Source organism: Perissodus microlepis, chromosome 7 (assembly GCF_051167445.1).
Source record: "Perissodus microlepis isolate ML-2025 ecotype Zambia chromosome 7, ASM5116744v1, whole genome shotgun sequence".
Taxonomy (NCBI): Eukaryota; Metazoa; Chordata; class Actinopteri; order Cichliformes; family Cichlidae; genus Perissodus; species Perissodus microlepis.
The window spans coordinates 35,973,825-35,990,494 of NC_140467.1; the positions used below are offsets into that span (position 1 = coordinate 35,973,825).

Below are 16,670 nucleotides of genomic sequence, written 5' to 3' on the forward strand. Positions count from 1 at the left end.
GTTACAGTTCCTGACTGTATCTTCAGTGGCTTCAAACAGGACAGAACATCCACATGTTGTGAATCATCCCTCTGCTCCTGGGGTTTCCATTAAATCAGCTCTACCACCATCTGTCTCACGTGTGGTTTCATCCTCTTTATTAGGAAGTGTTAGATTACAAAGCTCAGCCTTCTTTCTGATACTTCACATTCTGGTGTTGTAGATCAACACAGTTTACTTTATGCACTGTATTCACAAGTTTAGACCACATTGGACCAGCTAATGGCCTCTGTCAATGAACTGGCCCTTCAGTTTTACTGTCATTACTGCTAATTCTGTATTATGCTCCAACAGTTACTAAATTCTAATGGGACACAGATCAGATTTTATCTTTCCTCACAGACTTCCTTTTAATCTTGACAAATAAAATAACTTATCTATGATATGCCTTTCCATTATTTTGAGATCAGACTGTTAAATGTCAGCAAGCTCCATATTTGGTCACAATCAGTATAACGATACATGATTTTTTCATGCTTATGAATGAGTTAAAACGTGACCTGAATTTAAGTCAACTGCTCAATTTGAGCATGCGCATCTGGCACGGGGTGTGTTACATACCTGACCGCCCAGGTCGCAACCATACTGCTACCTCTGATTGGCTGAATTTCTTCCCAGTTATTGCTGTTTTACCGCACCTACATCCTACACTGAGTCGCCATCGAGGTCCAAAGATCACTGCACTGTTCAAACAAGCCCTGAGTTGCTAGGTGGAGGGGCATCCCAGCCCAGTTCTTCCTGGATGAACCTGAAATCTCTACTGTAGGCACCTCTCCCACCACTTGGTAACTGGATTGGTACCTAGCGTGGGTTAACTTTGTCAAAGGCGGAAATAAAAGGAAACTTTAAAATCTTAAAAACCTCTTTTTTTTTCCAGCCTGTGCTTGTGTGTGAGCAGGACTTTGAGGACAGAGGAAATCATAATTTTGTTGAGGTATGTGGCTGATTTTCACTTCAGACCGTGGAAGTGTGTTTGATATCCTGAATGTCATTAATAATGATCACAAACAAGCTCACAATTTGAACCCTTGAAGTCTGACCTAGATTTCCAGGTCAGATTCACAATAGTTTGGACTGATTTAATATTATTGTGAGTGAAGAAATATTAAATGAAACTTAACAAAGTTTGTTGGCTTCTTTTTATGCTTGAAGATTCCATAAATGTTTTAGGTAGCATTAGAGGTTAGTGTCTAACCTCAGACTCACTTCATTACTGTTAAATTGCTATTGATTTTACGGTCAACATTTCCTATTCTCACTTTTTCTATTCAGAACTTTACTTTGCAAAAAGAAAACATGATGAAAAATACAAACAGTACTTGTATGTTATAATGGAGACTTAAGGGTGATGAACAAACCTGATTGACTGGCACAAACGGTTAAAACAGGAGTGGTTTTATGTCTTTATAGCTTAATAACACAAATAAAGTCTGGAGAGTGGGTGTACAGTGCAGTGAAATGTATTTGCCTCCTTCTTAATTTCTTTTTTTTTGCACATTTGTCACAGAATATTTTTTTTATGTTAGACTAGGATAACTGAGAATGCAAATGGAGGTTTTAAATTATGATTTTATTTATTAAGGTAAGCTAGCCTATGTTGCAAAAGTAATTGCCCCCTAATCATAACACCAGGTTGTGCCACCCTTGTCAGCAAGAACTGCAATCAAGTATTTGTAATATCTGAGAATGAGTCTTTCACGTGGCTGGGGAGGAATTTTGGCTCACTCTTCTTTACAGAATTGTTTTAATTCATACATATTGGAGGGTTTTTGAGCATGAATGTCATGCTGGTGTTTTTGAGTGTGCTTGAACTTCATGGCACAAACTTATGGCTATATTCTCCCTCATTAACATTTTTTTCTAGTAGAATGCAGAATTAATACTTCCATCTGTTACAGCAAGTTGTCCAGGTTCAACAGCCTAGATAACAGCAAAAGCAGCCACAGACCATCATGCTACTAACACAGCAATATGTGACTGTTGGTGTGATGTTCTTTTTATGGAATGCTTTATTAGTTTTATGCCAGATGTAACAGGATATATTTTTCAAGTAAGTCCACTAAATGTTTTCCCAAAAGTCTTGAAGATTGTCAAGATGTTTTTGGCAGGTTTGGGACAAGTCTGGGACAAGTGTTTTTGGTCGGCAATGTTTTTAACCTTGGAGCTCTACCATAGACGCCATTTTTGTCCAGTCTCTTATTGTTGAATCTTGAACATTGACCTTAACTGAAGCAAGTCAGGCCTGCAGTTCTTAAATGTATTATTCTGGATTTGTCTGTGGCTTCATGCAATCTCTAAGGAATTTTGCTAGGATGGCCACTTCTGGGAAGGGTCATCATTTTAAAAATTGCATTTTGTATTTACTCTGTCTCATTTTCAAATCTATTTACCCTATATCTATATAGTTCTATTTAGTAGTAATAAATATAGATATAGTATGTAGATGATAGTAGTTGTTTACTACCATCATTGGCACTGTTTTGGTGAAAGAATAGTGTCTGTCATCAGTCAGTGGCTATATTCACTCAATATATCAACAACAACAAAAATAATGAATTGAACAGATTGCATGTAAAACTTTAAGCTTTTTTAAGATGCTGTCAGAGCTTTTAAGGTTGTCTAACACCTGTTATACCAAGTGTTGCCTACATGTTGACCACTTGTACTTTTTTCTATTAATCCTTAAATCCTATTAATCATTAAATATTTACACACACACACACACACACACACACACACATATATATATATATATATATATATATATATATATATATATATATATATACACTTTTTTTTTTACAGTGAATCACAATTCTACTCAAACATGACCTTCCATATATTAACTGATTCCCTCTTGCTTTTGCAACAGTTTCTCCTTTCACTTGCTTTTTCAATATATGTAAGCCACAAAGGAACTGTCATAAAAACACATGCATGCTTTCCCTAGGTTGTAAAACATGGAAATACTGAGATAAAGATGGGATCTGTAGTGTCACGCTTTAACCGGGTACGTGGAAAAGGGAAAAGCGAAGGTAAGCTCTGATGCATGCAGAATTTCTGCTATGCGCTGAATAACTGTTATGTTTATCAGGGTTTTCTTGTTTGAAAATATTCCTGGACTACTGGGTTTTGAAACTTTTGTAAATTTAAGTTTTAAGTATGAATTGGAGTAAACATTTTTTTCAGAGTAGATTTTTTTTTTCTTAGAGCTCCTTTAACTTATTGTAAACTCTCGCCCTCCATGTTTTATTTTCACAGAGGAGAGACGTTTAAGAGCTAATGACAGATCTTTCAATTTATCTCATGGCTATGCTGTAAGTATAAAAACAAATCTTATTATGAATATTCATTAAATACCATGGATATAAGAGACTGTTTGAAAGTCGTACTGAGATCGAAAGCACAGATTGCTACTTCACTGCAACATTTACAGACATACTTAAATGCTGTCAATCACAAATGTGTCTTTGAGGGTTTTTTTTTTTAAATTTTTTTGGTTATTTGGTTTTGAAAATTACATACATCTCAGAGACTAATTTCTGGAAATTTCCTCTACTTTAGAACAATGCCATCAGGACCTCCAAATACAACATCTTCACCTTCCTGCCGCTTAATTTATTTGAGCAGTTCAGAAGACTCGCTAATGCCTACTTCCTCTTCCTTCTTATCCTTCAGGTATCTCTACAGAACCATCTCTGCATATTGTGCAAACATTATCAGTAAAATGTCCATACGTAATGCAATTTAAGTTTATTTAGCTTGCAGATGATCAAGCTAAATGATCGTTGTACTAAAATAGTGTATGTGTGTGTGTGTGTGTGTGTGTCCACAGTTAATCCCACAAATCTCCTCTTTGTCGTGGTTCACCACAGCCGTCCCTTTGGTTTTTGTGCTGTCTATATCGGCAGTCAAGGATGCCAATGATGACATAGTAAGCAGAAATTATAAAAATTGGAAACAGAATTGAAATCGTATTTAACTAAAAAAGAATCTCACTCAATATTAGGGAAAAGAAAAAATAAGGAACTAAAATCTGATTTGTAAGCAAACAATGTTTTCTCTTGTATCAACTGAGCAGAACAGACACAAATGTGACAGACAAGTGAATAACCGAAAGGTGGACGTCCTCATGGATGGCCAGTAAGTCTTTGGAAACCCAAATGAAAAAAAGAACAACTTTTGTGTGAAGAATTATGCAGTGTTTGGATTCATTTCTGTGTTTTATGTCTTTATTCCTTTTCCCGACAGACTAAAAAATGAAAAATGGATGAATGTTCAGGTCGGGGACATAGTCAAACTGGAGAATAATGAGTTTGTCACAGTAAGTTTTGGGAGGCTATAGTAAAGATTTGAAGAAAGTGAAAGCAATTAAATTCAAAAGCTTCAATCTACTGGACCATACTTATTGCTTTCATTTCTTAGGCAGACCTTCTGTTGCTGTCTAGCAGTGAGCCCCTCAATTTAGTTTATGTGGAAACAGCTGAATTAGATGGGTGAGTGTGGAGTACTGTGCAAAAACCTGTGTATGTTAGCATAATGGCTAATTTCTAACAATGCCTTACATTTCCCTTACCTTTTTCATGTCATCTTGGTCTCCCCCAGAGAAACCAATCTGAAGGTAAAACAGGCTCTGACTGCAACCGGAGAGTTGGGAGACAACATCGAGGCATTGGCTGCCTTTAATGGTGAGAAGATACAGAAACAGAAACAACAGAAAAAAATCGTCTTGAATGAAATTTTTTCAGTACATTCCTGTAAATAATGTTTTTGAGGCTATGTCTATAAAATCCCAATTTCAAAAAAGTGATGACACTGTGCAAAAAAATACAATGATATGCATTAACATGATGCAACAAAATTCTTCTGCCCTCAGCTGAATGTCTCTATCCAACTTATGCAGAAAGCTAAACATTAAATGGCTTCAGTGAACACTTAGGAGACTGTGTCACATTCTTCAGAGCTTTACTGATTTGCGCCATTTGTAAATTCTTTCATTCTTTTGTAAAACTGTAATAACAGAAATAGAGTACGGTGTATTTAGTCTCCATACAAATACACAAATGGTACATTCAACATTGTTGTCATAAGTAAACAGCCACTACACAATCTCAACATCAACAATACGCTGGCATCGCATGTCAAGAAATACAGCTAACACCATACGCTGGTATGTTTCATGCTAACAGGCAAAACAAAGCACCAACAGCTAGCTTACACTAGTAATGTAACAAACTTTTTAAACACAAAAGAAAGTCATCCCTTCACTGAACAAGGTACTAATAAGTGAGATCAATCAATCAAATTCACCACACTTACCCATTATGCCTTGTCAAGAGTAATAGATGCAGGAATTGTCAGAGACAGAGAAATGGACCTTCCCTGTCGAGCGCTGGGAGAAAAACTCCCGCTTGTGCTCTTACATGGTGCTTCCCATGTTAACCCACTAGATAGCAGGCTTTGCCATGAGAAGATCAGGAAAAAACCATATTTACTGACACGTAGATGCAATTACTTACAGAACAATGACTATGATCTCTCATATAACAAACTTAGAACATACCTCAGAAATACCTGCGAGACAGAATAAAAACAGATCAAATTTTTAAATTGAGACTTTTTACAATTTCATGAATATTTACTAATGTTAGTAGCACTGCATTAAAATCAGGCATGGTTCTGTCAATGAAATTACTGCACAAGCTCAGGAACATTTTCAGAAATTGCTTTTTCTGTGGCCAAATTTAATTGAAATTTCAAGTAAAATAAAGCCCCATCTTCTGTATTAAAGAGGAGAGTGCTTGTTCAGCAGCAAATACAATTACTGCATACTGTATCAAGTCGTATAGAGGTACATTAGTGAATGGGAAATTGGCAGCTGCACATTAGGAAAGGCACCACTGAGGATAAAAGGTATAACCAGGTTTTAAAACAACATCCCATCCAGATTGTGTCTTTTTCAAATGATAGGCTTTGCATATTTTAGCAGGATGCTAAACCTCATACTGCATGGCTTCAAAGTGGAATAGTTTGAGTGTAGTTTATCTTGCTTACCAGCTCACCTTTTTTTTTTAATAAATGCTGACTTCTCTACTCTCCTTATTCATTCTTTTATTTCTTTCTTGATACTCTAAATATACTTTTATGAGGAAAGCTATCACTCACAATGTCCTTTAACAGTAACCTACTGTACATAGACTAATAATTACCTGTGCTGTAAAGAAGAAGGGGTGGATCTTTTTGACCAGGCAAATGAATTACAACAGAAATAAAAGGAAGAAATTCAAACTAAAGCAAACATTTTATTCCAGGCTTGCAAGGGCCTTTCCCACCATTGGTGCCCTGGCTAGTATGTCACACTTTTTCCTGCCCTATGAGGCCCATGCAAGTTGCTCCCATCACATTCAAAATGACCCAAAAATTATGTTAGAGAACTTAAAAGATTGACACATTGAATTTGAATTGTATCCTGTGAATGTATTTATTTTGAGTATTTTTTTAATTTCTGCAAACAGCTAGGCTTAAGGAAGTGGAGCTATATGTGAGCTTATTCCCTTGAAACCTGGGAACTTTAATCCAAAATCAGTTGCTGACACCTCTGTTTCTCAGGTGAAGTGCGATGTGAACCTCCCAACAACCGTCTGGACAAGTTCAAAGGGACCCTGACAGTGAACGATGACATCTATGCTTTGGACAATGACAAAATGCTGCTCAGAGGCTGCACTCTCAGGAACACTGAGTGGTGCTTCGGTTTGGTAATTTTTGGAGGTATGCTAGCTGGCTACTAGTACTGCAGTTGTGTACAGTTTGCAATGGACAAGATTCTTTTTGGATTTAACCTTTATGATTTACTCTGATAATAATGTAAATACACACAGTAAAGTAGAGGATGGATGGGCCTCTTGAGTAAAGTGTGCGAGGGCATCCAAAGGGTGCACGTGTTACACATTAGACTTGTTAAAGTGTCCAGCTTTTGAAAGTGAAATAGCCTAACTATTTATATTCACCTGCATTGTAAAACCAGTTGTAGTGGACGTATATAAAATGCTATTTTCTGTTATTGTTACAATTTTTTTTAGCACAATTTATTAGCTAAATTAGGAATTTAATTTGGAAAGAATTTAACCTCTGAATCTTCCTTCTAACCAATCGGACTATAGAAGAATTAGCTTTAATGTGTCGCACTAACTGCCATCTCAGTTATTGTTTTGTCCAGAAATAATTTGGGAGTACATCTATTGGCACATCTCTTTTTGAGGTACAGGCTATTATGGGACTCACAAAAAGTCTTTCTGAGAATCAGCTTCAACCAAATTCACACATTTGTTAGAGGTTTCACAGTTTCTATTATAGAGGTGAGGGTCTCTTCCTTGTACTAAAGTCTACTACAGTGTGTTGTGTAAAAGCAAAAAAATCCCTGTATTTCTTTTACTACTTTCTCCTACTACTAAACAGTCTGTAAACCTTCTAAAAACTGTAACTGTCACACCAGTATTGTCACCAGTGTGTCTCAACATGACAACATGAACCTCTACAGGTCCTGACACTAAGCTGATGCAGAACAGCGGAAAGTCAGTATTCAAACGGACCAGCATTGATCACCTGATGAATATCCTTGTACTGTGTGTGAGTTTATAGACACGTACCTTTAACTGTTTTAAAGATGACTCATAATATATATTACGTTCATAAAAACATTAATTACTCACATGCAGATTTGTGATCTCTTTACTCTATCAGATCTTCGGTTTCCTGGGATTTATGTGTGCTATTATGGCCATTTTAAATGCATTCTGGGAAGCAAGCGAGGGCTCTTTGTTCACTGTGTTTCTTCCTCGCGAACCGGGCATTGATGCTCATCTCTCATCATTCCTCACCTTCTGGTCTTATGTCATCGTTCTTAACACAGTGGTACCAATTTCTCTCTACGTCAGGTAAGTTTCAGTACAGAAAAACCTTGAGAATTGTTTCATGTTTTGACCAACTGACCAATTTTTGCTACAATATTAGCATGGAAGTCATTCGTCTGGGAAACAGCTTCTTCATAAACTGGGACAGGAAGATGTACTATCCTAAGAATGATACTCCAGCTCAGGCAAGAACCACCACACTCAGTGAGGAGCTAGGCCAGATTAAATACATCTTCAGTGACAAGACTGGCACTCTGACACAGAACATCATGACTTTCAACAAGTGCTCCATTAATGGAAAAGCTTACGGTGAGCAGCTTTGCTTGTGTAAAAATTAGTGAGCCAAACGGAAACAAGCATTGGTTGAAAAAGTGATTTTTAAGGTATATTTATCTTCTATTAAGGGGACCTCTATGATTTCTCTGGACAAAGAGTGGAAATTACAGAGGTGAGAGGAAAACAGATGATTACTCTGTTTGTGAACTTTGTTTAAAGAAAGTATTGATCCAACTTTGTTGTTTTGGCTTTTCTTGCAGAGGACAGAGAGAGTGGACTTCTCCTGGAACAATCTGGCTGATCCAAAGTTCAGCTTTCATGACCACAGTCTGGTGGAGATGGTGAGAAGTGGAAACTCTGAGACTCAGGAGCTCTTTCGCTTGTTATCCCTGTGTCACACTGTCATGCCTGAGGAAAAGAAAGAGGGTGAGGGGTCCCCTAAAGGACATCTTTTATTTAATAAAACTCTTAAAAAGCCATTGATAGCAGAACTGCTTTGCAGCAAATGTCCTGATAATTGAATATGTTTTTTTTTAATAGAACCTAGTCTTAAATAATACAGAGTGACTGTTTTTCTTTTTTTTTTAATCGCCACTATTAATATTTAAGGACAAGTTCTCCATTATATGTGTAGGGCATATAAAAAAAACAAAAACAAATTGACTTTTATAGTCCTCAAATGCACAATCTTCACATTTTCACTTACCACTACACTAATATCGTTTATAATGTTTATGTTGTAGGAGAGCTTAATTATCAGGCTCAGTCACCTGATGAAGGCGCTCTGGTAACTGCTGCAAGAAACTTTGGATTTGTGTTCCGATCACGCACACCAGAGACCATCACAGTCGTAGAGATGGGCAAACAAGTCATCTATGAACTTCTGGCTGTTCTGGACTTTAATAATGTGAGGAAGAGGATGTCAGTGATAGGTGAGATAAAGGGGCAGCAAGATGTTTAATTTCTAAAGTTTCTTTTTATCACAGAGAAGATATTTATTAATTTTCTTTAATATTTTATTAATTTTCCAATTAAAGATCTATTTACATAATATTATAATTAAAAATATAATTTAAAAATATTGTCTCTCCATTCAACTTTTTATTTTATAACCTAGGACCAGCTGCTCGGTACCTACCTGTGGTACATTTCTGAATAACATAATTGTAACTTTCCGTGTCATTTACAGTGCGTGGCCCAGAGGGGAAGTTGACTCTATACTGCAAAGGTGCAGACACCATCATCTTGGAAAGATTGGACCCCTCCTGTAACAAACTGATGAAGCTGACCACAAATCATCTCAATGTGAGCGATACAAAGCTTATACCAGCAGCTTGAAGCCAGTAGTATTATTATTTTTAATTAATTTCATTTATCAAACAAAAATAGGAGTATGCAGGTGATGGCCTCCGTACACTGGCTTTGGCCTACAAGGATTTAGATGAGAGCTACATGAAAGATTGGACACAGCGCCACCATGAGGCCAGCATCGCCATGGAGGGACGTGAAGAAAAACTTGATGAACTTTATGAAGAGATAGAGAAAGATATGATGGTTAGTCCAAAAACCCTTGCCATGTTGCTAGATAGACCGACCACAGTTTGCTGGTTGATTGCCTGTGAGTACTTTGGCAGAAATGATACTTGATTTTCCACTAGAGTTACAGTTAAATGCACATTCTTTAACTATCATTTGCAATAAAAGCAAAGGATGGCTTCATTGCTTTACTTTCTGCAGCATCAGTTTAAATGATAACTACATTTGTGGCTTTAGTTGTTGGGAGCGACAGCTGTGGAGGACAAGTTGCAAGACGGTGTGCCACAGACCATTGAGCAACTGGCTAAAGCTGACATCAAAATCTGGGTGTTAACTGGAGATAAGCAAGGTCAGTGTCAACATACTGTGTAATCTATTTAAACCACTCATTTCAAAATGGATAAATAATACTGCCATATGATATACAGTTAGAAACATGTATTACACCAAAGTGACTGAGATTTTTTTTTGAAACAGAGACAGCAGAAAACATTGGCTATTCCTGTAACATGCTAAGAGAGGAGATGAAGGATGTCTTCTTTGTTTCAGCAAACACTGCTGAAGGAGTCAAAGAGGAGCTACTGTGAGTCTATTAGAAATTTAAACATACTTAAAATAACTAAGAAAGTTATGACCATTATTTAATTAGGAACAAACTGACACATATTTGAAGCTTTTTGTTATTGTGCTTTCAAATAAACAGCCCATAAAATAATAGAAACTGTCACCATCTTATTTTTTAACTAACTATCATAAGCTAATTCTAACATAAAAAAAATAAGTTACATAAAAATCTGACTTAGGATAAAAATAATAGTAATGAAGAAAAAGAAGAAGATCGGTTAAGAGTTGTAAGACTTTAAGGTTTTTTAAAATATATTTAAAATTGTTTATTCTGTCCAAATATTTTCAGGACTGCTCGAAGGAAAATGTGTCCAGAAGCAGCAAAGGAGCCATCTGTGACTACATCCCGCGGAGGCCTGTTTTGGGTTGAGAAAATGGAGACTGTGCAGGATGAGAAGGTGGATGGAGAATATGGCCTAATTATAAATGGGCACAGTTTGGTAAGAAGCTGCTGAAGCCACAAGAATTGTTTCTTGTGTTTTTCCTTCTCACTTGTGCTTCCATACATGTATTAATCACCCAATGTTATGTTTGAAATAGATTTTATATGTGTATAGAAGGTGCTTAATTTGAGGTATGACTTATTCTGGTTGTTATATAAGCTGCCACCTGTCTGCACATGGACCGCTCAAGTATCTGATTCTGTTGAGAAATTGCTCTCCATGCCTGGATGAGTGCAGCCTGCAGCTGAGCAGCGATCATCGGTTGTGGCTGCCTCTGATAAACACATCCAATAGCATGTTAGAGGCAAGTTTAATAGGAGACATATCAGGACAAAATGCTGGCCAAGAAATTGTCTGGTTATGCTCCTGATCCTGAACAGGTTGTGATACACTGGCTGAGTTGTGGCGGGGGTAGTTCTGTATAGTCAGCCACAAACAGGGTGCTGCTGCTAGAATGACACAAGCTCAGAATTACCTCATCCTGGTACTTCTACTTGTTACTTCAGCTTGCCAGTAGTATAACCTTAGTCAGATTTAGCCAGTCGCAGCACGACAAACGTGTTACATTCACTGTTTTGTGTGTGTGTGCTCTGAGACCAGTAGTTTAAGAATGCAGTAAACTGTACCAATTCTGAAGTGTGCAAGTAATTAAAACGAGTCATCCAGATCTGAAACCTACCTACTCACAGAATTTTTTTTAAGTGATTAAAATGAGAAATTTCCAGAATTTTAATTTAAATGTAACTAGCATTAAACATATACACTTTGGAATTTAATATTTTTATACTACAATTATTATTAAAATTTACCTGCCTTAAGAGACTTTCTTTTTGGTGTCCATTTTGAGTTGATAAGGTTGTGCCAGGGAGGCTTGGCAGATGACCTCATTGGACTACTGTAACCCCTTCTTCCCTTCATCATCAGGCTTTTGCACTGGAGAAGAACTTGAGGTTGGAGCTGCTGAGGACAGCATGCATGTGTCAGACAGTGATTTGCTGCAGGGTCACTCCTTTGCAAAAGGCCCAAGTGGTTCAGCTGGTCAAGAAATACAAGCAGGCTGTCACTCTTGCTATTGGGGATGGAGCCAATGATGTCAGCATGATAAAGGGTAACTGTATTTTTACTACAACTAATCAGCTGGGAAATATGTAGCTAATGTTATTGATCCTGGCCGTTTTATTTCTTCCTTTTCTGTGTGTCAGCTGCTCATATTGGTGTAGGTATCAGTGGACAGGAAGGCATGCAGGCAGTGCTCTCCAGCGACTTTTCCTTTGCACAGTTCCGTTACCTTCAGCGCCTCCTGCTGGTGCATGGTCGCTGGTCCTACATCCGCATGTGCAAGTTCCTTGGATATTTCTTTTACAAGAACTTCACTTTTACCCTTATGCATTTCTGGTATGCCTTCTTTTGTGGTTTCTCAGCACAGGTGAGACATATGCATTGTAAATGTATAGTGAAATGTAAATGTTTATATGCAGTTTGAGAAAACAGAAGGAAATATAGTAAGGAAGAAAAATGAGCAAAATAACAAAAAGACCATACAGCCAGACTGCAGAAAAACATGGATATACCGGTTAGTTGCTGATTGGCTGCTGAAGCCCTGTTTTGGACAGGTTAGAGTGCTCAGTTATCGGTTTATGCTAGCATCTTGTTTAGCAAGCTGCATTCATGGACTGTATAGCTGCATTGCACAGACACAGCAAATCATTTATCCGACTATAATTTAAATGGGTGATTATTATCACAACTCAGGCTATCCTGAATGGTTGCCATGAAGGAGGATGCAGGCTGTAAACACCATGCTGTAATGCATTTTAATAAGGTACACTATGGGAATTTACTTTTTTGACCCAGCTTCAAGGATCTACAGTTTTTGGCCCTTTGTTGCATTGGCTTTCTTTTCAGCCTTAGAAGTTTTCCATTTGCATATAATATAAACTTACCCAAAACAACACAAAAACAAAGAAATAGAGAGAATTTTAGATAAATAAACGTAGAGCTGAAACTAAACTTTTCACAAGCAAAAAGCAAAACTCTGTAGTCAGTCATGGTGTGTTAATTATTTATCTAAACACTGTTGTAGTTTTTGTGCTGGGAGATCTTTTTTTAATGATTTATCTCTATCTCACACTGAAAACCAGTTCCTCACCAACAATTCCAGGACAAATGTATATAAGTAAATTCATATAATTTCTTTAATGCTACAATCATGAATATTCTGGTTATCTACAGACTGTGTATGACGAGTGGTTCATCACCTTCTACAACACAATTTACACAGCTCTTCCTGTCCTCGGCTTGAGCCTCTTTGAACAGGTATGTGTAGCCAGCGTAGACTGGTAAGTCTAAATATCCCACCTTAAATTTCTTTCACATACAAGGACGAGGGGAGCAAGTGAATCAGCGCTCAGGGCCCAGAGACTAAGCAGGTCTTAAATACACCATTTATTCATAAATATACACTATTCCAAAAAAAGAATTCAACATTTCTCACACACTGAGGTGCACCTCTGCCCTGCTATCGATTACACACGTCGCCTCCCAATATCGTTCTTCTTGCTGTTGGGACTGGGTCGCTGTGTTACGCTGGCTGGTCCGTTGCTAATGACCCGTCGCACCCCACGATCAGGCAGGCGCTGGCTTGCATGTGTTTCTTCCTTCCTCCTCTCTGAGCTCACCCTCTCCTCTAACAAGTTTGTTTGGTGGCTAATATCCCACCTCAGGGCACGTCCACACTTCAACAAGTGCCTACTATTGTCCGCCTAGTCCACACTGGATTAAAAGGATATTGTGCAACAACACTAAAACATGCAATATAAATATCAGAATAAAACCATTCAAATAAACTCAGTACTCTATGCACCAATACACACTTTGATCAAAACAACATAAACCATTAAACAAACACAAATTTCCACTGTGTGACATATGCAGCAGAAAATTTTTCACCATGTTTAGTTTTTTTTTATGTCATATCCCAGTGCCTGCATAAACCAGGCTTTCTCATCTCTTTCTTTAAACCCTGTTTTCTGCAGGATGTAAATGATCGCTGGAGTTTACAGCACCCTCAGCTCTACACTCCAGGCCAGAAGAACCAATACTTCAATAAGAAAGCTTTTGTGAGGTGTGTGATGCACAGCTGCTACAGTTCCTTGATCCTCTTCTTTATTCCCTGGGCTTCCATGCATGACACAGTCAGAGATGACGGAAAAGACATTGCTGACTATCAGTCGTTTGCTTTACTGGCACAGACCTGCCTGCTTATTGTGGTGTTTGCACAGGTAAGAAATACAACTCTTGTTGTCAGAAGCATTATAGCATGCTTGGCAATGACATATTAGCCTTGGAATAAAAGAAAATGACAGCGACGTCGCAACACTGTTCGTCCTCTGTTTCTGTAATATTTTGCACTACAAATCAGTGAACAGCTTTTTAAATGTGTAAACATATATTTGTGGAATTGCCTTTTTAATTTATATATGTATGTATCCCATACCACAGTATAAAATTATACTCATCTCAGTCACTGAACACATTTAAAAACAATCATTTTTTTCAGCTGTTTCTTGACACCTATTACTGGACAGCAATAAACCAATTATTTGTGTGGGCAAGTATTGCGGTCTACTTTGCCATCACATTCACCATGTACAGCAGCGGCATGTTTTTGATCTTCACGTCTGCTTTTCCCTTCACTGGTAAGTAGATCTGCCATGGAGGCTACTTGCTGTGGTCCACTTGATTTTTGAGAAATTAAACCATATCAAGTTATTTTAACATTTGGCTGATTGATACAGTGTAAATAGGTCAGCGTTTCCACGTATTCCATTTTTTTTGTGGATTTAGTGTTTATCGCTTACATATGCACATTATAATGCTGTAACTTACAACAATTCTTTTACTTTGTTTTTAATTGCTGGTCCAATATTTTGTTGTTTTGTTGTTGTTTGGATTCCAGGCACAGCAAGAAACTCTTTGAACCAGCCTAACATATGGCTCACCATATTCCTGAGTTCGCTCCTCTGTGTCCTGCCTGTGGTAGCATTTCGTTTCATTCTCATACAGCTTCGTCCTACCATCAATGACGAGGTGAGAAAAATATTAGATAGACATTAAAGCCATCTTGTCTTTTAGGCATCTTATGTGTAGGAGTTGGTGGACCGTAAATAAGGATGTGAACTGATGTAATGTGCAAAAAACTAAATAAATATTAAAGTCATCTAACTTGTTTCTTTCTAGGTGAGAGCTAAGGCGCGAAAAGAGGCATTGCCAGCACCTGCTCCTCGTCGCACACTGAAAAAGCGCGTCACCAGGCGGTCAGGCTATGCTTTCTCACACTCTCAGGGCTATGGTGCTCTGGTAATGTCTCAAAAATTCCTGCTGAAAGGACACATGAGAAGACTAGCTCTGTTTGACCGCACAGATTCTCCCATGGTTCAAAATCAGCCACAGCACTACTGCACTATTACTGAGGAGTCAGAGTCACAGAGCCCATAGCCTGGAAGTTTGCAGGGACTGAAACTTTTCATATATATATATATATATTTCATAATTCTGAAGCTGAATCAACAGTCATGAGAGGATACACAGGGTAAATTCTGCTTTCTAGGTCAAACTTTTACACTTGACTGAGTCAGTATAAAAATTTGTGGTGTTTTACAGTACTGTGCAAAAATCTTGCATCAATCCTCAAAATGGGAACTAGGTGCAACAGTTTTTTTTTTTTAACTTAAACACAAATACATGGAAATACACTCTATACAGCAAAGGGTTTGTACACTTCTAACAAGCTTGAAAGTCAATATCTGTATGACCACCTTTATTCTTCAGCATTGCCTTAGCTCTCTTAACCAAGCCTTCTTGTAGTTAAGTCATCTTCAGGAATAGTTCTCCAATCTGGACATTCAAAGCTCTTCTTCTCCATCAAGATGATCTCACACTGTCTAGGACTGTGCTCCAATCTATGATTGGTTTTGTTGTTGTTGTTGTTGTTGTTGTTGTTTTGATACTCTGACAGTGTGTTTCACATCATTTTCATACTGGAAATGGTGGCTCAAAATGTGACGATACTTTTCTATGTTCATAATTACATCAATTCTCAAAGGTTCCCACTGGCACTGGTTAAAATCTAGCCCCAAACCATCACAGAGCATCTACTGTGTTTTACAGATGGCTGTAGACCTCTTTACTGATTCCACTGTGCATATTGATGACATTTAGTGATACTGATACTGATTAAATTTGGATTAATTAATCCATAAGACCTGTTGTCACTTACTAAGTTGAGTAGTTTTGCATAGATTAGCCTTTTCCCACCTGTTTTCCTTTCTTAACAAAGGCTGCTTGAGAGCCAATCTTACACTGAGATCATTTCTGATTAACCTTTAGTGAACAGTGGATGGAGCACCTGAAGAGCCTGAGGCATCTCTCAGGTCAGGTCTTTGGTGGGTTTTCTCCCCTATTTCTTAAGTTCAGGATTTTCAGGCACTGTTCATGTGTCGTAGATAGTTGGTTTACCTGTCACTTCTTCTTTAGTCCGCCATTTGTCCAGGTTCATTCAGTTAGGTTTGTTTTTTTAAAACGTAAAAAAAATTCATTGGTCAGTGTTTGGCTTAATGAACAAAAATATTCGTCTGAAAATTGTCAGGCACGAGGACAGGACTGAATGGGTGAAAAAGCAAAGAAAAACTTTGAAAGAGCATCAGAAAGCCTGGGGAATTATTGCTCAAAACATTTCAAAAAATTAAGAGAAACTGTTCTCAAGACATATGGACAGCACTGTATAATGGTTGATTTTTTTTAAATTAAGAATCATATGGTATGATTGATTTAACGGTCTTAA

At 37.6% G+C, this 16,670-nt stretch overlaps 1 protein-coding gene across 1 annotated transcript; it reads left to right on the top strand.

The window, feature by feature from the left end:
* Nucleotides 1-760: 760 nt before the first annotated feature.
* LOC146383529 (phospholipid-transporting ATPase ID-like) lies at nucleotides 761-15,987 on the top strand. The gene is made up of 28 exons (XM_084934826.1): nucleotides 761-973; nucleotides 2,990-3,074; nucleotides 3,301-3,356; nucleotides 3,604-3,717; nucleotides 3,875-3,973; nucleotides 4,121-4,182; nucleotides 4,291-4,363; nucleotides 4,465-4,535; nucleotides 4,645-4,727; nucleotides 6,649-6,807; nucleotides 7,577-7,665; nucleotides 7,780-7,973; nucleotides 8,050-8,258; nucleotides 8,354-8,397; nucleotides 8,486-8,651; nucleotides 8,969-9,157; nucleotides 9,415-9,530; nucleotides 9,615-9,779; nucleotides 9,999-10,110; nucleotides 10,239-10,344; nucleotides 10,675-10,825; nucleotides 11,753-11,936; nucleotides 12,031-12,254; nucleotides 13,061-13,144; nucleotides 13,864-14,109; nucleotides 14,388-14,526; nucleotides 14,787-14,917; nucleotides 15,068-15,987. Exons 2-28 carry the CDS (start codon nucleotides 3,020-3,022, stop codon nucleotides 15,323-15,325), a joined length of 3,579 nt encoding a protein of 1,192 aa, XP_084790952.1. The 5' UTR covers nucleotides 761-973; nucleotides 2,990-3,019; the 3' UTR covers nucleotides 15,326-15,987.
* Nucleotides 15,988-16,670: the final 683 nt, after the last annotated feature.